General features: G+C 50.0%; 1 protein-coding gene across 4 annotated transcripts in view; it reads right to left on the reverse strand.

Annotated features, from left to right (window-relative positions):
* Positions 1–16,059, reverse strand: part of LOC138304315 (transmembrane protease serine 9-like) — a 1,357,906-nt gene that overhangs the window by 912,270 nt on the left and 429,577 nt on the right. For all 4 annotated transcript variants that reach the window (XM_069244270.1, XM_069244271.1, XM_069244272.1 and 1 more), the window contains one exon: positions 4,628–4,781. In XM_069244270.1, the coding sequence (XP_069100371.1) occupies positions 4,628–4,781 (154 nt within the window). The remainder of the gene's footprint in view (positions 1–4,627; positions 4,782–16,059) is intronic.

The raw sequence follows: 16,059 nt of genomic DNA on the forward strand, positions 1-16,059 counted from the left end.
CAGGGGAGACGTGTCCCCTGTGCTGGCCATTGGGGTGGTGGTCATGACTCCTGTCTTTCCTAAGACACGAGTCACGTTTTTGGTGGTTGTGCGCCACCAAATGGTGCTAGTCTGGTTAGAGGATTTTTTTTTTGCCTCTAACCAGGCAAGCGTCATTTTTTGAGGCACAACCTCCTCCTTCCCTACCGCCACCCACCCTCCCAGTTAGCATAGTTTTTCAGGACGCTATCCAGGCCTTACCGCCGGCTTGCACCATTCTATAAATAAGATGCCCAGCATGCGTCTGAGAATGACCCAAGCCGGGGGTAATGTTTTTACGCAAAACTGCACTGGTGCAGTTTTGCACCAAAAACTATAAATCTGGGCCGTAGTCCTTGAATCTCTGACTTGGCATGGGCTCCGGAAGGAGTTTGTACCTCTGACGTCCTTGCGGTGAGGTATTACCACCAGCCGTGGCCCGTTCTTTAGAGCAGAGGTGCCACACCCCCCCACCTTTTGCCCCCCAGGAACAGTGCCTGTCAGGCTGAGCAAAGGTCAGCCTGACAGACACTCTTCATGTTCAGCTCAGGAAGTCAGGAGCGAGACATGCTCGATTTGTACAGACTCTGGGCTGCCTGAGCTGAACTTTGCTGGGCTGAAGAGGTCCCTGCTCCTATGGGCGTAACTTCCTCGGCTCAGCAAAGGTGCCTCAAGGCCCTTCCCCTCGGTGACTAGAGGAAGCGTCACCCATTGACTCTGACCTGGGCGCTTCAGGTTTAAGCCCTGAAGCGCCCAAAGCCCCCAGGGCGAGTGTCGATCAGTGACACCTCGTAACAGAGTGGGATGGGTTCAGCTGTCTCACTGACCCTATCCCACTCTGTGATGAAGTTGGGACTGCTGCCTTCCCTTACTGGCTGACCTAGGGTCAGCCAGTGAGGTAAGGCAGCAGTCCCAACCCTCCTGGGACCTCCGAGCTGAAGGTAAGTGTGTGTGTGTTTTTTTTAAATGAATGTTTGGTGCGTGCGTGTATGTTTGAATGTTGATGAGTGTTGTGAATGGATGTGCGCACATGTGTGAATGAATGAGTGTGTGTGCTTCCCGCCCACCCCCCTCCCTCCTAAAATTACCAGCCGCCATTGATTACCACTTTCAATCGTGCCTTTAGCTCAGGGCTTTTCCCAGTGGACCGCTCCTGCTGGTGACTCTGGCAAGTTTATCTGTGATGACAGTGGTTCAGAACATTCATCTGGATTTTCATCCTGGGGTTGCTACTCCATATGAAATGGAGCCTCTTGAGGCTTGGCAATCTTGTTTTTTTTAGTGAGGTGCTCTTAGTTACTGACTCAGGCACATATCACAGTTGCCTTTACTACTGTGACCATCAATGGGCCCTTTCCATAGAGTGTTTTAAAGTTGCCACCGGAATGCCAACAGAACAGTGTTTTAGAGGTTCCCCCAATGAGCAGGGAAGCCGGCACACACTGAGAGGTGCAGTGAGGAGTATTGCAATATATTCTGAGCTGTGCATCAAGCTCTTCATGTCCTCTTGTTATTCTATACCTATATACCAGGGTCACTGGAATTATGCAATTGTATGGCTGTAGCAATTTACGCATAATAACAGATTTGGCACATTTGCCACATATTCCACCATCTGCCGTATAATCTGCAGATTTTAACAAAAAACACAAAAACTAGCTCAAACTGTTCAAAAGTTACTAAAAATGTAGCAACACATGTTGCTGTGCAGTGGAAGGCCCTTTGAAAAGGATGACTGGTCACCTTTCTGTTCCTTATTGCTATATTTGGGTGTTAAACTGGTGCTAATGTGGTCCAACCAATGCCCAGACAGTGTTAGGAAGTTTTAAAATGACAAAATAATGAAGTATTACTATCACAAAATGTACCACATTACTCTGCATATTTTGCCTTTTCCTTCCGCATAATTTACTTAACCCTGCCGCAATTTGGCCCTCCCCTGCCACATGATCAGAAGGGCCCTGCTATATAGAAGGTTTTGTTTTTGGTTCTTATGAACTACTCTATATCCCCATTGTTTGAGCCCGTTAGGGCGTAAGCTTTTGGTGAACAGCCCCAAAGCATTTTAGGTCACTCTGGAACTCAGTGTCTTCAAATGGTAGACCGTTGTCCATTATGACTTTCCACAGTGTGCTGTATGCAGCAGTGATCTCCAGTTAAGGCCTTGCATGCTCAAAGGCAGTAGATGTGACAATCTCAGTGACTGAATACTTCTTGCAAATCGATCATAACCAGAATAACCAGTAATTGTCTTCCATTGTGAAGAAAGCAGAAGTCTGCACTTACATTGGATCGCTATTCTTCACTAAGGTCTTTAGAGATGAGTAGAACAGGATCTTTTTCTCTGGCTGTAACTTTGCAGAATTGGCACACATTGGCTAGTCTCGACTAGCTGTCCATGTTCTGGATTCAGAGTTTCTCCCTTAGTCTTGGCCCTCCACTGGCACCCTTGGTGGGCCAGCATGGTCACCAGGGCTTAAAGGGCCCTATTTCCAGCCAATCATTCATGGTACTCAGTTTGGATCTCACCTGCCACAGCATTATGAGTGTCATTTGGCATTGGGCATCTCAGGACTTGAAGTTCGCTAGGAAGATATTCCATCTCTTCTCACTCGGTTTGGTGTGTAATTTGTAAGCATTCATGGTAATTGGTTGCTTAGGTGACATCTTCAATTATCAATGCGAGATAAAATGCAGACTGGACTATAAATTGGCTCTGTGTAACTTGCCTGTCAGCTCACATTGATATCGTGGACAGCAGAGTGTCTTGAAATTGAGTTTGGGGTGATGTCACTGCCTGGCATGTAGGAGACTGTGAAGAAATACTTCCGGAGTTATATTACGCAACTCTCTATTCCTGGATGAGGGTGTTGAGATGATCTCTTAAGAAGATGGGCAAGGAGTTTGTTATCCATGGTCATGGTAACACCGCAACCATAGATGTACAGGCATAAGTGTGCAAGTGCATGCATTCCCTCTTAATTGCTAGGGCCTCATTCTCTGTCTGCAAATAGTGGGCTTTGATGTCTGTTAGTGTTCTGTTAACAAAGGTGTTGGGCACCCATGAGCCCTTGAACTGTTACTGATACAGCACAGCCCCCAGCCCAGTTGAACTTATTTTGCAGGAAACGCATTGGTTGCAGAACTGCATAATTTCAGTGGTCCTGCTTATGGCCCCATTCTGGGCAAAGAGCAGTTGGAATGAGTGTTTCACAATGCTGTCTGTTTCACAAGGGACTCACAAGTAGTAGATGTTCAGCATGCCTACTCATGTCTTCCAACTTGGTGCTATGCTGGCCATATATGACGCTGCTGAGGTGTTGACATGGTGGGCTTGGACCACTTGCTCCATCCTGGGCCTCATCTGCCACAGTATGTGCCGTTGTATATGATGGTCAAGCATAAGCACTCAAGTTGTAGGGCTTTCAATCCAGTCAGTGTGGTTAAACATATGAACTGTCTCACGGTTAGTGTGGATTTTGTGGTGTGCTGCACAAAAAGTGCACCACCTGTGTCCTGTGTGAGGTGCTCACAGTTAAAGTAAAAATAAAGCTAAATTTATTGTCAGTAGCCTTCTTTTTCTCTTTCTTGTTCCCTTGCAAGTCCACTCTGCTGTGATGTGGTGCAATCTCCTCACAGCATGGACCTTTCTTCAACACTCTGCATCTGACAAGCGTTTCCCAGGCCACCAAGTCAGGCTCAGCTTGCGGTAAGGGGTATGTGACTCTAAAGGGCCTGGCAGCACAAGCTCATAACAATGTAATCCAGACTACCTCTACTGCAGTTTATCAACATGTGCCGACTGGCTCCCATACCTGGAACCTCACTTCCACATTTGAGCATCTCCCAAAGACTGGAATTGGTTAGAAGGGACAAGGAAGTCTCCCGCTTCAGTGCCAAGATACAGCTGTGAGATAGACAGGCTTGGTAGCATGGAGTGATAGGCTTGGACAGGTGTGCCACTTCCCTGGAGTGGTGCAAGGGCTGCCACTTTGTGCATACAGTCCCGGGAATTCCATGCTGGCTCAACCTTGCCACCAGATTTTGGGGGAGCAGGTCTTGGCCTGTGAACATAATGGGTCTGATAGAGAGACAAACAATGGCTCTTGGAGGGATGTTTTGTCAGGGCCAGTTATGAGTCATTAGTCCCCCTTTATTTAAACCCTCAGCAGTGCCCGGCCTTGTTGTGAGTGCTCATCCCATCACGTAGTGGCTAGGTGGTACATAGCAGAATGGTACTATATAATACAATAGCCTTATCTGCGGAGACCAAACTTTCTGCCTTTGTCCTGAATGTAAAATATGCATTTATTTAGATCCATAAGATGAATATCTTTTACTGGATGAATGCTGGGAGGCTAGTAGTTGAGCGAGAAAGGCAAAGCAAATCAGTGAGGACACAGATCTCTGACATGTCAATCTCAAATTCCATATCTGAGTGAAGAAATGAAAATTTGCTTGAAAAGAGTGTTTTCAACTTTAGCAAACCTTGCTATATATAGATATCCAATTCTATCTTTGTTAAGAAAAGATTGCAGGAAAAAGTCTGAAAGATTCAAGGGCATGAAGGATACATCGATCATGACTGTGTAAGAATCTGAACACTTACCATACGCAGCTAGCACTTGTTAGCACCCATCTCTCGGAAATAAGAACTCCTCCGCACTTGTGTTGTCCATAGTGTCTTATATTGGCCTGCCAGGGGAACTCTCCTGGCTGCACACTGCCATCGCTAATGTTCCATATCAAATGACTTCCACACACTATAAAAAAGACAACAATTTCAATCATTTACAGAAATAATTCATCTGCAGAATCCTCACTGATACAATCAGACAAGTTACTTACTTTTGGTAACTCTTTCTAGTGGATACTCTATCTAACTGCAGATTCTTCACCATTCGCATACTCCTAGAGTGGATCTGGAGAATTCTTCAGCAATGCTCCCACGTGCCAACAGGTAGCACCATGGGTTTCCACGCTAACTCTGTAACCCTTAGTAATGATGGAGCAGAATCGCACATAATTGCCACCCTTGTGCGCTGACATCAGTTTACTATGTTTCTCTGTCTGCACCCCCAGACAGACAAGGAACACTTCATAACAAACTGAAGGTGAATACTAATGTGGGACCTTATTACGATGTTCAGGAGTCCACTGAACATAATGGGAAGGGGAGAGGGCAGTGAGGAAGAGGGAGAGCAATGAAGAATCTGAAGAATCTGTAGTTAGAGTATGCACCAAAAAGAGAGCTACTGAAGGTAAGTATCCTGTTCTTCTGATCGATATTTCAATAGCAGATATCTCATCTATAGAAGGGATACCACAGCAGTACCTCCGAACCCACCAGAAGAGGGTGTGGGGAGTGGACTCAGACCAGAATTTCTGGCAGGAATGAGGGGATTAAGTGCCCCTTTCATCAGACCTGACTGTCAGGCAAAAGGTGCTTCATGAAAGTTTGCACTGGGGCCCACATCATGGCCTGGCAGATGTCCAGACCAGTACCCCACTTGCCATTGCTGTTGCAGCAGCCTTAGCTGTGTTGGAAGGAGCCTGTATGTTTTGAGGATGGTTCTTATTTAGCCGGTGCATAGCAAATCTTGATGCAGAGGACTATCCACCCTTACAAGGTCCTCTTTTGCACCGCAATCCTTTGCTTTGCTTCTTCAAATCTCATAAAGTGCTCATCATCCACCCAAAGATTTTTTGTTCTGTTGATGTAGAAGCCCTCTCAGGGCCGAGCTGAGAGAGCTTCTCCTCCTCTTTTGATTTGTGAAGTGGAGCAAAAAATGTAGGAAAGGTAATGTATTGCCTGCAGTGAAAGGGTGTCATATCCCTGGGCACGAAAACCTCCCAGGTGCTCAGCAGGAAATTATCCAGGAAAAAGGTGGGGTAGGGCAGCTGTAATGAGTGTACATTGAGGTAATCGCAATCAAGAAAAGAGTTTTGATTGTCATGAGTCTCAGAGAGCAGCTGTACACCTGCTCAAAAGGCTTACGCATGAGAAACGCCAGCACCAAATTCATGCCCCATTGTGTCATAAGAAATGGTTTTGGCTGGAATATCTGTCAGGCCTTTGATGAAACACATGAAAACATAATTTAAATACAGAGCGCTAATAAAATAAACACAAAAAGTGTAAAGAGCTGATACAGACTTTAAGTGTTGTCACTGAGTTACTTGTTACTAAGCCAACAAAGAGCACACAGCAACACATCTGAAAGTCCTGTCTGCAGAGGGTTGGCATGCCAGGCACCACACCAAGCCAATAATTTCTCCCAGAAAAGAGGTTTTGTTGGAGGGCATTTCGCTGCAAGGATGACGTGGATTACTTTGGTCAGCAACTTGAATGCAGTTAACTGCCGTTGCTTAACCTCTAAGCATGAAGGTGGAGATTGAGGTGAGGGTAAATGCTCAGACTCTGTATGTAGCATACTCTTCTGGCCCAGTGTGGGGCAATTATGATGACTTGGACCCGGTTTACCCTGATCTTCTGCAGAACTCAAGGCAAGAGAGGTAGCACTAGGTATGCATACAGGAGCACTGTGTCCCATTGAAGATGAAATGCAGCTTCTAGTGAGTGTTCTGGAAGACAGAGCAGAACACAAAACTCTGGACACTGCATGTTTTCAATGGTGGCAACAAATCGAGCCATAGCTGCGATGCTATTAATTGTGTTTGACCAATGACTTTGTGTTTCACTACTGCGCATATTAGTTGCTCAATGTTCACCAGTAGCACATTACATGTTGTGTTCAGTTTAGCTGCCTATTGGCTTTAACATGACATTAGACATTACATTTGATATTTAGGTTAGCTGCCTATTGGCATTAACATGGCATTAGACATTACATTTGATATTTAGGTTAGCTGCCTATTGGCATTAACATGGAGTTAGACATTGCAGTTGAGACAATGAGATGAGCTGTGTTTTTCCAAGCTGTGTTTTTCCACATGGTAGACCAAGCTGTGTTTTTCACACCAGACCCTGGCTGATAAGAGCGTGTAGATTTTGTGTTTACCTCTCAATCCAGTCTGAGAATGAGTGAGGCTTGGAGAACTGGCCACTCTCCTGGTTTCTTCGGTTCTCACACTGAGTTTGCTTTTAAGGTTGGCTCTGGACAACAGGGGAATTAGATTGAAACTATCTTGACTTCAGACAGGAACGGAGACGTCAGTTGCCTGTCCCCCGTTTGGGTAGAAAATCTCTTTATCGCAGTTGAACCGGAGTCATCCACTTGCAGGTCCCAGAAAGATGAAGCTGAGTTATAGGCCCTACAGCCTTGCCCTACGGTGATGCAATTTTGACTTTTATGCTGTGCTTTGATGTTATGCTATAATATAATCACATGTATTTGCTGTGTACATTGCAACTGAGAAGTACTTTGATATATTTTGCTTTCATTGATGCGACTACTTTTGAAACTGTGCTTCCAATCTACTAATTTTGTCTCTCAGGAACCTCGTGGTGAAGTAATAATAACAATGAATGTCTTCTTTAAACTCAGAAGTGCATTCCAGAGAGGTTCTGTAAGCTCAGTCATGAGATAAGAGAAGGAAAGCAGATCATTTTGGCAGAGTCCTCAGTTTTGAGAGTCGGAATTGGAGATTGGAAGTGCACTATTTAAAAGTGTAATTGTTTTTTGCTGTTTAGAGAATTAAAGAAGCGAGGCAGACCATGTTTGAAAATGCATGTGAAGTTAAACTGTCTTAAGGTGCTGTGAGAAACATGTTTTCTTGTTTATCAGGACTGTGTAAGTCTTGGGATGAGTGATGTGATAAAGCATATTTAGAAAATGTGCCTTTTGAAATAAATAATGTTCCTTTTGTTCTTGACAGAAGGGTTTGGATACTTTTGTCTGCTTACAGAAAAGTGCAAGAGAGATGTAGGCAGTTAGAACATGAAAATAAGAATTTACATGATCAAAGTTATGCTATAATATAATCACATGTATTTGCTGTGTACATTGCAACTGAGAAGTACTTTGATATATTTTGCTTTCATTGCTGTGACTACTTTTGAAACTGTGCTTCCAATCTACTACTTTTGTCTCTCAGGAACCTCGTGGTGAAGTAATAATAACAATAAATGTCTTCTTTAATCTCAGAAGTGCATTCCAGAGAGGTTCTGTAAGCTCGGTCATGAGATAAGAGAAGGAAAGCAGAACAATAGCGCATCTCACTCATCGAAGGTGGAGACACCACTCATGGTTCACCAGCTGACGCCTGTTCGGCTCATCAGTTCTAGTTTTCAAGGGTCCTGAGAGGCTGGTTGGCTGCCAGAAATATGTTCTGGTGGACCAGTCATCAACAAGACTTAGGTCCTCCTGTCACATGATCTAGTACACAACTCTGTCCTGTTTGGTGCAATACCCCCTAGCAGTACTGATGACTGTGCGAACCTGAACCAGCCTTCCCCAAGAGATGAAAGAAAGACATTCAGAGCCAGAGGGATCACATAAGACTCCAGAAGGTTTACATGGAGCAGGCTCTCTGCGGGAGACCAAAGGTCTCTGATTTCCACCTTCCCAAAGTGACCCTGATCAACTCAGTAGTGGTGCATCTGTCAAAAATGTCAAGTCTGGGTGGGGAACGGAGAGCTGCTTATCAGCCACCACTGAATGTCCTGGCCCACCTGAATTAAGCCAATCAGTCATCCAGGATGCAGAGCACATTGGAACCTGATGTTCACTTCAAAGCCCATATGTGCCCCTTGATGTTCAGGATGAGGAGAAGGCATGAGGCATGCAGTCCTTGGACCCTCAGAACCACCTCACAAAGAAGCAGGAATGAGCCTAAACATCAGGATTATATCCTGAATGTCCTAGACTTGCTGCAACAGTGAAAGGGCCTGGAATGTCACTGTGTCCAAAATAGCCCAATGAATGAATGGAATCCTCTGCATGGGGTTCAGGTTGGACTTCAGCTTGTTGATGGAAACCCACAAAGTTGTCAAGAGTTCTGAAATCGCCCAAAGGCAAAGATTCCATGTAGCGCAGCAATCATTGAATATCCAGGACCTCCAAAGGGGGACAGCAACCCCTGTCATCCTTTTCATAAACACATTAAGGGGGTCATTCTGACCTTGGCGGTAAAAGGCGCTTACCGACGGTCAGAAGACCGCCATAACACCGCCGCGGCCGCGGGAAACCGCCACGGTCATTCTGACCCGCAACTGGCAAACCGCCAAAAACCCGACATCCACAAAATTCCGCCACACCAAAGGTCAGAGAAAAACTGGCGATGACCAAACCTCCACCGTCACGGCAACAGAAATACGCCCATGCCATTACGACCCACGAATGCATGCGGCGGTCTTTCAACCGCGGTATTCCATTGGCGCTACACACCGCCGCGGTCAAAATACACACACCTTTACAAAACACAACCACATTGGACAATTTGAAACACACACACCTGATACACATACAAAGAACACTCCCACACACCCAATACAATATAAAACACACACCCACATCACCCACAAACCCCTTCGAAAAAAAAATCGACAGAAAGCCAGAGATAGACAGCACTGCTTATACAACACCATCACACAGAGGCAAACCACACCATCACCCACACAATATCCACGCACAAAACACCACACATCGCCACACTCACCACACTCATCAACACATACACCAACCCACACCCCATCCACATCACCCTATGGCACCCCAAAGACACCCCCGGTTCTCAGACGCCGAACTCCGGGTCATGGTGGAGGAAATAGTTCGGGTAGAGCCCCAGCTCTTCGGGACACAGGTGCAGCACACCACCATTGCCAGGAAGATGGAGCTATGGCAAAGGATAGTCGACAAGGTCAACGCTGTGGGACAGCATCCACGAAATCGGCATGACATCAGGAAGCGCTGGAACGACCTACGGGGGAAGGTGCGTTCCATGGTATCAAGGCACAACATCGCGGTGCAGAAGACTGGCGGCGGACCCCCACCTACTCCCCCAGAATTTACAGCATGGGAGGAGGAAGTCTTGCACATCCTGCATCCTGAGGGCCTCGCAGAAGTATCTGGAGGAATGGACTCTGGTAAGTCAAATCTTAACTACTTCTTCCCACCCCACCTGCATGCCAGCACATACCCCCACCTTCACCCCCACCCCATCACACCTACTCCCTGCAAATGGCTCACCATCACAACCCACCCATCCCAACACCAAGACCTGCATGCGTCCACAAAGCATGGACACCCATCACCAAAGCATGCCCACTGCACATACACATCTCCCCCACAAGCCACCCTCACAAAAGCCCCCACACAGGAATGCCAGCCCTGGGGTACATGGGCACCCACCCATTGACCGATATGGAACATACTGAAGCAATAACCATACCTCTATACCCCTGCAGGACCCGAACGCCACCACACCGCCCAGGAGGGTCCAGAAATGTCCATCCCACCCCCAGAAGAGGCCCCCAGTGATGACAGCAGCTCTGTCTCCCTGGACCCGGATGACCAGCCCGGACCATCGGGGACCTCGGGACAGTCGGTTCCCCTCACACAGCCACAGGCCACAGCAGACCCAACCCCCTCTGGGAACACCAGCACAGCTCCCACCCAGCGGGCCCATGCCTCTGCCTCCAGGACACGTCAATCAGCGGTGTGTCCACCACTACAGGGCACCCAGGTTAACCCACCACCCCAACAACAACAGGGACCTGGGGGCAGTGGTAGTGGGCACACGGTCCAGGGGACGGAGGCCCAGGGAAACAGGGGAACTGGGAGGGCTGCTGTGCGACAGGGGGGGGACAGGCCCAGGGAACCCACTCTCCACGAGGCCCTCACCTCCATCATGGGAGCATACCACCACTCCCAGGAGACGATGGCGACGGTACTGGTCAGGTTCCAGGAGATCCAGGTCATGCAGGAGCAACAGTACATGGGGTTCAGGGAAGAACTTAGAAGCATCAGTTCCGCAATGGGCACCATTGTAGGGGCACTCAACCTGATTGTCACCACATTGCGGGACCATGTGGCACCACAAAGGGCCCCTGACACTAGCATGGACCAAGAACAGGCAACCACCTCCGCCGGCGCTAGTGGACAGGAGGCCCCCACACAACAACAGGCCACCAGAACCCCACCTCCTGCAGAAGAAGAACCACCCCGCAAGTGGGGCCTGAGATCTCGTAAGAAGACAGAGTAGGATGTCAAGAACCCCGCCAGAAAAGGATACCCCCTGATGTCATCCCACTGTCCCACATTGTCACCCTGTCCAACCTTTACCTGCCCCTGCTCCACCTTCCACAGGCATATGGACAATGCACCTGTGAGACTGAAAAGCTGGACTCTGCCATGGGCATTCCTCCACCATCACCCATCACCGATTTCCCACCATGTCCCTAAATTCAGATTTTTAATAAAAACACTTATTGCACAAAAACAAACTGGAGTCTGCCTGTATTGCGAACAAATGTATTGAACATAATGCTGCCAAAATGTCCAGTTACACAGTGATGAAAACATACCAATGTCACACAGCTGTAGTCCATGGGGAAACAAAGCAGAGGTCACACAGTGGGGCCCACATCGCTGAAATTGGAAGGGAAAGTCACAACTCAGTTAACATACATTGGGGGAATAGGCCAGACAGTAGAGAGGCAGGAGATTGTAAGTAATTGTAAAATGCCAGTGTTGAATCTTACCTGTGTGTTATTGAAAATACTGTAGTATCACTCTGTCCCTGTTTTCTGTGTCGTCCCCGTCGTCTTCCTCCTCTTCACTCTCCATAGGTTCCACCGCTGCCACAACACCACCATCTGGACCATCCTCCTGCAGGAAAGGCACCTGGCGTAGCAAAGCCAGGTTGTGAAGCATACAGCAGGCCACAATGATATGACACACCTTCTTTGGTGAGTACATTAGGGATCCACCTGTCATATGCAGGCACCTAAACCTGGCCTTCAGGAGGCCGAAGGTCCGCTCAATCACCCTCCTAGTACGCCCATGGGCCTCATTGTACCGTTCCTCTGCCCTGGTCCTGGGATTCCTCACTGGGGTCAGTAGCCACGACAGGTTGGGGTAACCAGAGTCACCTATTAGCCACACACGGTGTCTCTGAAGTAGTTCCATCACGTAAGGGATGCTGCTATTTCGCATGATGTACGCGTCATGCACTGACCCCGGGTACTTGGCATTTACATGGGAGATGTACTGGTCTGCCAAACAGACCACCTGGACATTCATCGAATGATAACTTTTTCTGTTCCTGTACACCTGTTCACTTCCTCTGGGGGGTAACAAAGCCACATGGGTCCCAACAATGGCACCAATGACGTTGGGAATATGTCCAAGGGTATAGAAATCACCCTTCACTGTAGCCAAATCCTCCACCTCAGGGAAAACAATGTAGCTCCGCATGTATTTCATCAGGGCAGACAACACTCTGGACAACACCTTTGAAAACATAGGCTGAGACATCCCTGATGAAATGGCCACTGTTGATTGAAATGACCCACTTGCCAAAAAATTGAGTACAGACAGAACCTGCACTAGAGGGGGGGATCCCTGTGGGTTGGCGGATGGGTGACATCAGGTCTGGCTCCAGCTGGGCACACAGTTCCTGTATAGTGGCACAGTCAAGTCTGTATGTCAGTATGACATGTCGTTCTTCCATTGTCGACAGGTCCACCAGCGGTCTGTACACGGGAACAGCCCTCCATCTCCTCACAAGTCCCTGTGGACGGTGCCTAGGAAGGACAACATGGAGCACAGAGTCAATCATCCCACAGGTACGTTCACACAGCTTTCACTGTACACGATTCTCTATGCATTGAATGGCTTGTATGAGTGGCAATGCAAGGCCTAGGCCTGTGTGACGCAGTAGAAATTAAGCCATGTGGGCCTTTGAAATGGCGGCTGCCTGACCTGTGAAGTGTGACAATGTGATGTGAGGTCATTGCGCTGGCGTGGCACACCGTGGCGGTAGGCGGTCGAAGACCGCGGTGCAAAGCCGCATTGGTTAACATTGAACCCTATGGGTTTCAGGAGCCAATGAGGATGTGCGCCGGTGGTCGCGGTACGCACTGCCGCGGTACGCACCGCCGCGGGTGTGACCGCCATTTTCTATCTGCTTAATCATTCGAGACCTGATCATCCACAGGAGAGGACCTATACTGCAAGTGCTGCTGTGACCTCGGTCTGGAAGTGACAATGGCTGCTGCGACTGGGGAAAGGGCCCCTGCCTTCACTTAAGAAGAGTTGGAGACACTCGTGGATGGGGTCCTCCCCCAGTATGCGCTACTCTACGGTCCTCCAGACCAACAAGTGAGTACACTGGGACCATGCTTAGTGGGCAATGCCTGGGTTGAGTGGGGTGAATGAACGATGGTGGGGAGGGGAGCGAATGAGGAATGCATCGCACGACAGATGAGAGCATGTGCCACATGGCAAGGTTGGGGAGGGGGGGCCACTCACATCGACCATGCAGAAAAGTGATGATGTTTCTTTTCCCACCCTGTACATGTCACATAGGTCAGCGCCCATCAGAAGATCGAGATTTGGCGTGCCATCGCCAAGGACGTCCGGGCCCTGGGGGTCCACAACAGACGGAGCACCCACTGCCGCAAGAGGTGGGAGGACATCTGCCGTGGGAGCAGAAAGACCGCCGAGGCTTTGCTGGGGATGGCCTGCCAACGTAGGAGGGGTGCCAGTCGTACCTTGACCTCCCTGATGTCCCGGATCCTGGCGGTGGCCTACCCCGATTTGGATGGGCGCGTGAGGACATCACAGCAGACACAAGGGGGTGAGTATCAGCACATTCTGCTCTCTTTGCGCGCAGTGGAGGTGCCTGGGTGGGGGAGGAGGGCTGTGGGTATCCCTAGGCCAGGGCGATTTCTGTAGGCTAGGTCCCTCCGTGAGGCATGGCCCTGTGCCCCTGCCCCCCACCTCTGTAGGGTGCCTAGTACAGCTATTCATGGCCCTGTGCCATCTATGTGTGCAGTTGTCATCCATAGGCTTGTAGGCCATGTCCCAGTGATTGAGTAGTGTACCCCAAGTGCGCGGCGTAGTGCAGTGGGGTTCTGTGTCTGTCCTCTTCGCCAATGGTGTCGCCAATGCATGCACTCAACATGTCTTTCTTTCTTCTCCCCCCCCCTTTTTTTTGGTCTTCCTGTTCATGTGTGCATTAGCATCATCAGGCGGAGAAGTGGCATCAGCGCACAAGGGAGCTGCATCTCACATGGCCCTGGAGGGCCATGCAACTGACTCCGAGTACACCAGTGAGACGGAGGGCGAGGGGAGCTCCACAACGGGGACCCGTGGAGACGTCAGCAACACAGACACGTCCTCAGAAGGGAGCTCCCTTGGGGTGACGGCAACATCCGTGCCCACCGCTACAACAGGTACAGCTGCCACCCAGCGCACCAGCTCCGCCCTCCCAGCAGCCCCTCAGTGTTCGCCCCGTGTCCGCTCGGCCAGGAAGCCGGCCATCTCCTTCGCCCCAGGCACCTCAGGCGCTGCCCCAGTTACCCCTGCTGCCCTCAGTGAGGAGGTCATTGACCTCCTGAGGACCATCATTGTTGGGCAGTCTACCCTTTTGAATGCCATCCAGGGTGTAGAAAGGGAGGAGCATCGGAGCAATGCATACCTGGAGGGCATTCATTCAGGTCAGGCTGCCCATCAGCGATCGTTCAACGCTCTGGCCTCAGCACTGACGGCAGCCATTGTCCCTGTCTCCAGCCTCCCTCCTCCAACTCCCTCCACCCAGTCCCACTCCCCTGTTCCTCTGCCTATCCCATCCACACCTACAGACCAGCCTGCACACACCTCAACACCCAAGGGCAGCTCATCCAGACATAAGCACCACACATCCCACAAGCATTCACCCAAGCAACATCCACATGCAGACATGCCAACAGCCACTGCCTCCTCTGTGTCCCCCTCCTCCTCGTCTCCCTCCTCCCTCCCTGTGACGTCTCCACTCACACCTGCATGCACACCACCATCAACCAGTACGTCCATCACCAGCACACCCTCCAGAACAGTCCGCACACGTGCAGTCACCACCCTCACTGCCATTTACACGTCCCCTGTGTCCTCTCCCAGTGTGTCTGTCACCCCCTCTTCCAAACCACACAAACGCAGGCAGCCACCCACCCAACAGCCATCCACCTCACGACAGCCTCCGTCACAAGCACCTGCACCCAAAGACAGCACACTTGACTCTCCTACAACCACATCCTCTTCCTCCACTCCCATACCCAGTACACCTACCCGTCCCTCTCTTTCAAAATTGCTTTTCCTTTCAAACCTTGACCTCTTTCCAACAACTGACCCACCCCCTCCATCTCGTACGAGTCCAAAGAGCACCTCAGCCACCACCAGCCCTGCATCTACTAGGACCATAGTTCAGGGCTATTGGAGTCCACCAGCTCCTAGGGCAGGAACATCGGCCAGCAGCAAGGGGACAGCCAGCCCACCCCCTGGGAAGAGGACCAAAAAAGTGAAGGCCCGGCGCGACAGGCCTGAGACGGCTGCCCCCAAGGACACTAGCCTTGCCCCGTCACCTGGCACATCCACAAAGGGAGGCAAGGGCCCCAGAGATTCTGCGAAGGAGGGCAAGGGCAGCAGGGCGGACAAGTCCGGCAGCAGGCGAACTGCCCAGGAGGGCCCCACCAGCTCCATTCCGGGTGTGACGGAGGACACCCACGGGCCCAGGACTCCAGCACTGGAGGGCCCCGCAAGCGAAAGGTCGGATGGCGACTGAGCGGGAAATATTGGCCAGGTCTGGTTCCCTAGGAACACAAGACAAGCACCGCTGAACAGGGCCCGCCGTGAAAAGCACCGCTGTACAGGGCCCGCCGTGAGAAGCACCGCTGAACAGGGCCCGCCGTGAGAAGCACCGCTGACCAGGGCCCGCCAAGACAAGCACTGCTGAACAGGGCCCCGCCAAGACAAGCACCGCTGAACAGGGCCTGCCGTGAGAAGCACCGCTGAACAGGGCCCGCCGTGAGAAGCACCGCTGAACAGGGCCCGCCGTGAGAAGCACCGCTAAACAGGGCCTTTCCTGTCAAGCACCGCT

This window comes from Pleurodeles waltl, chromosome 7 (genome assembly GCF_031143425.1).
Source record: "Pleurodeles waltl isolate 20211129_DDA chromosome 7, aPleWal1.hap1.20221129, whole genome shotgun sequence".
Classification (NCBI taxonomy): Eukaryota; Metazoa; Chordata; class Amphibia; order Caudata; family Salamandridae; genus Pleurodeles; species Pleurodeles waltl.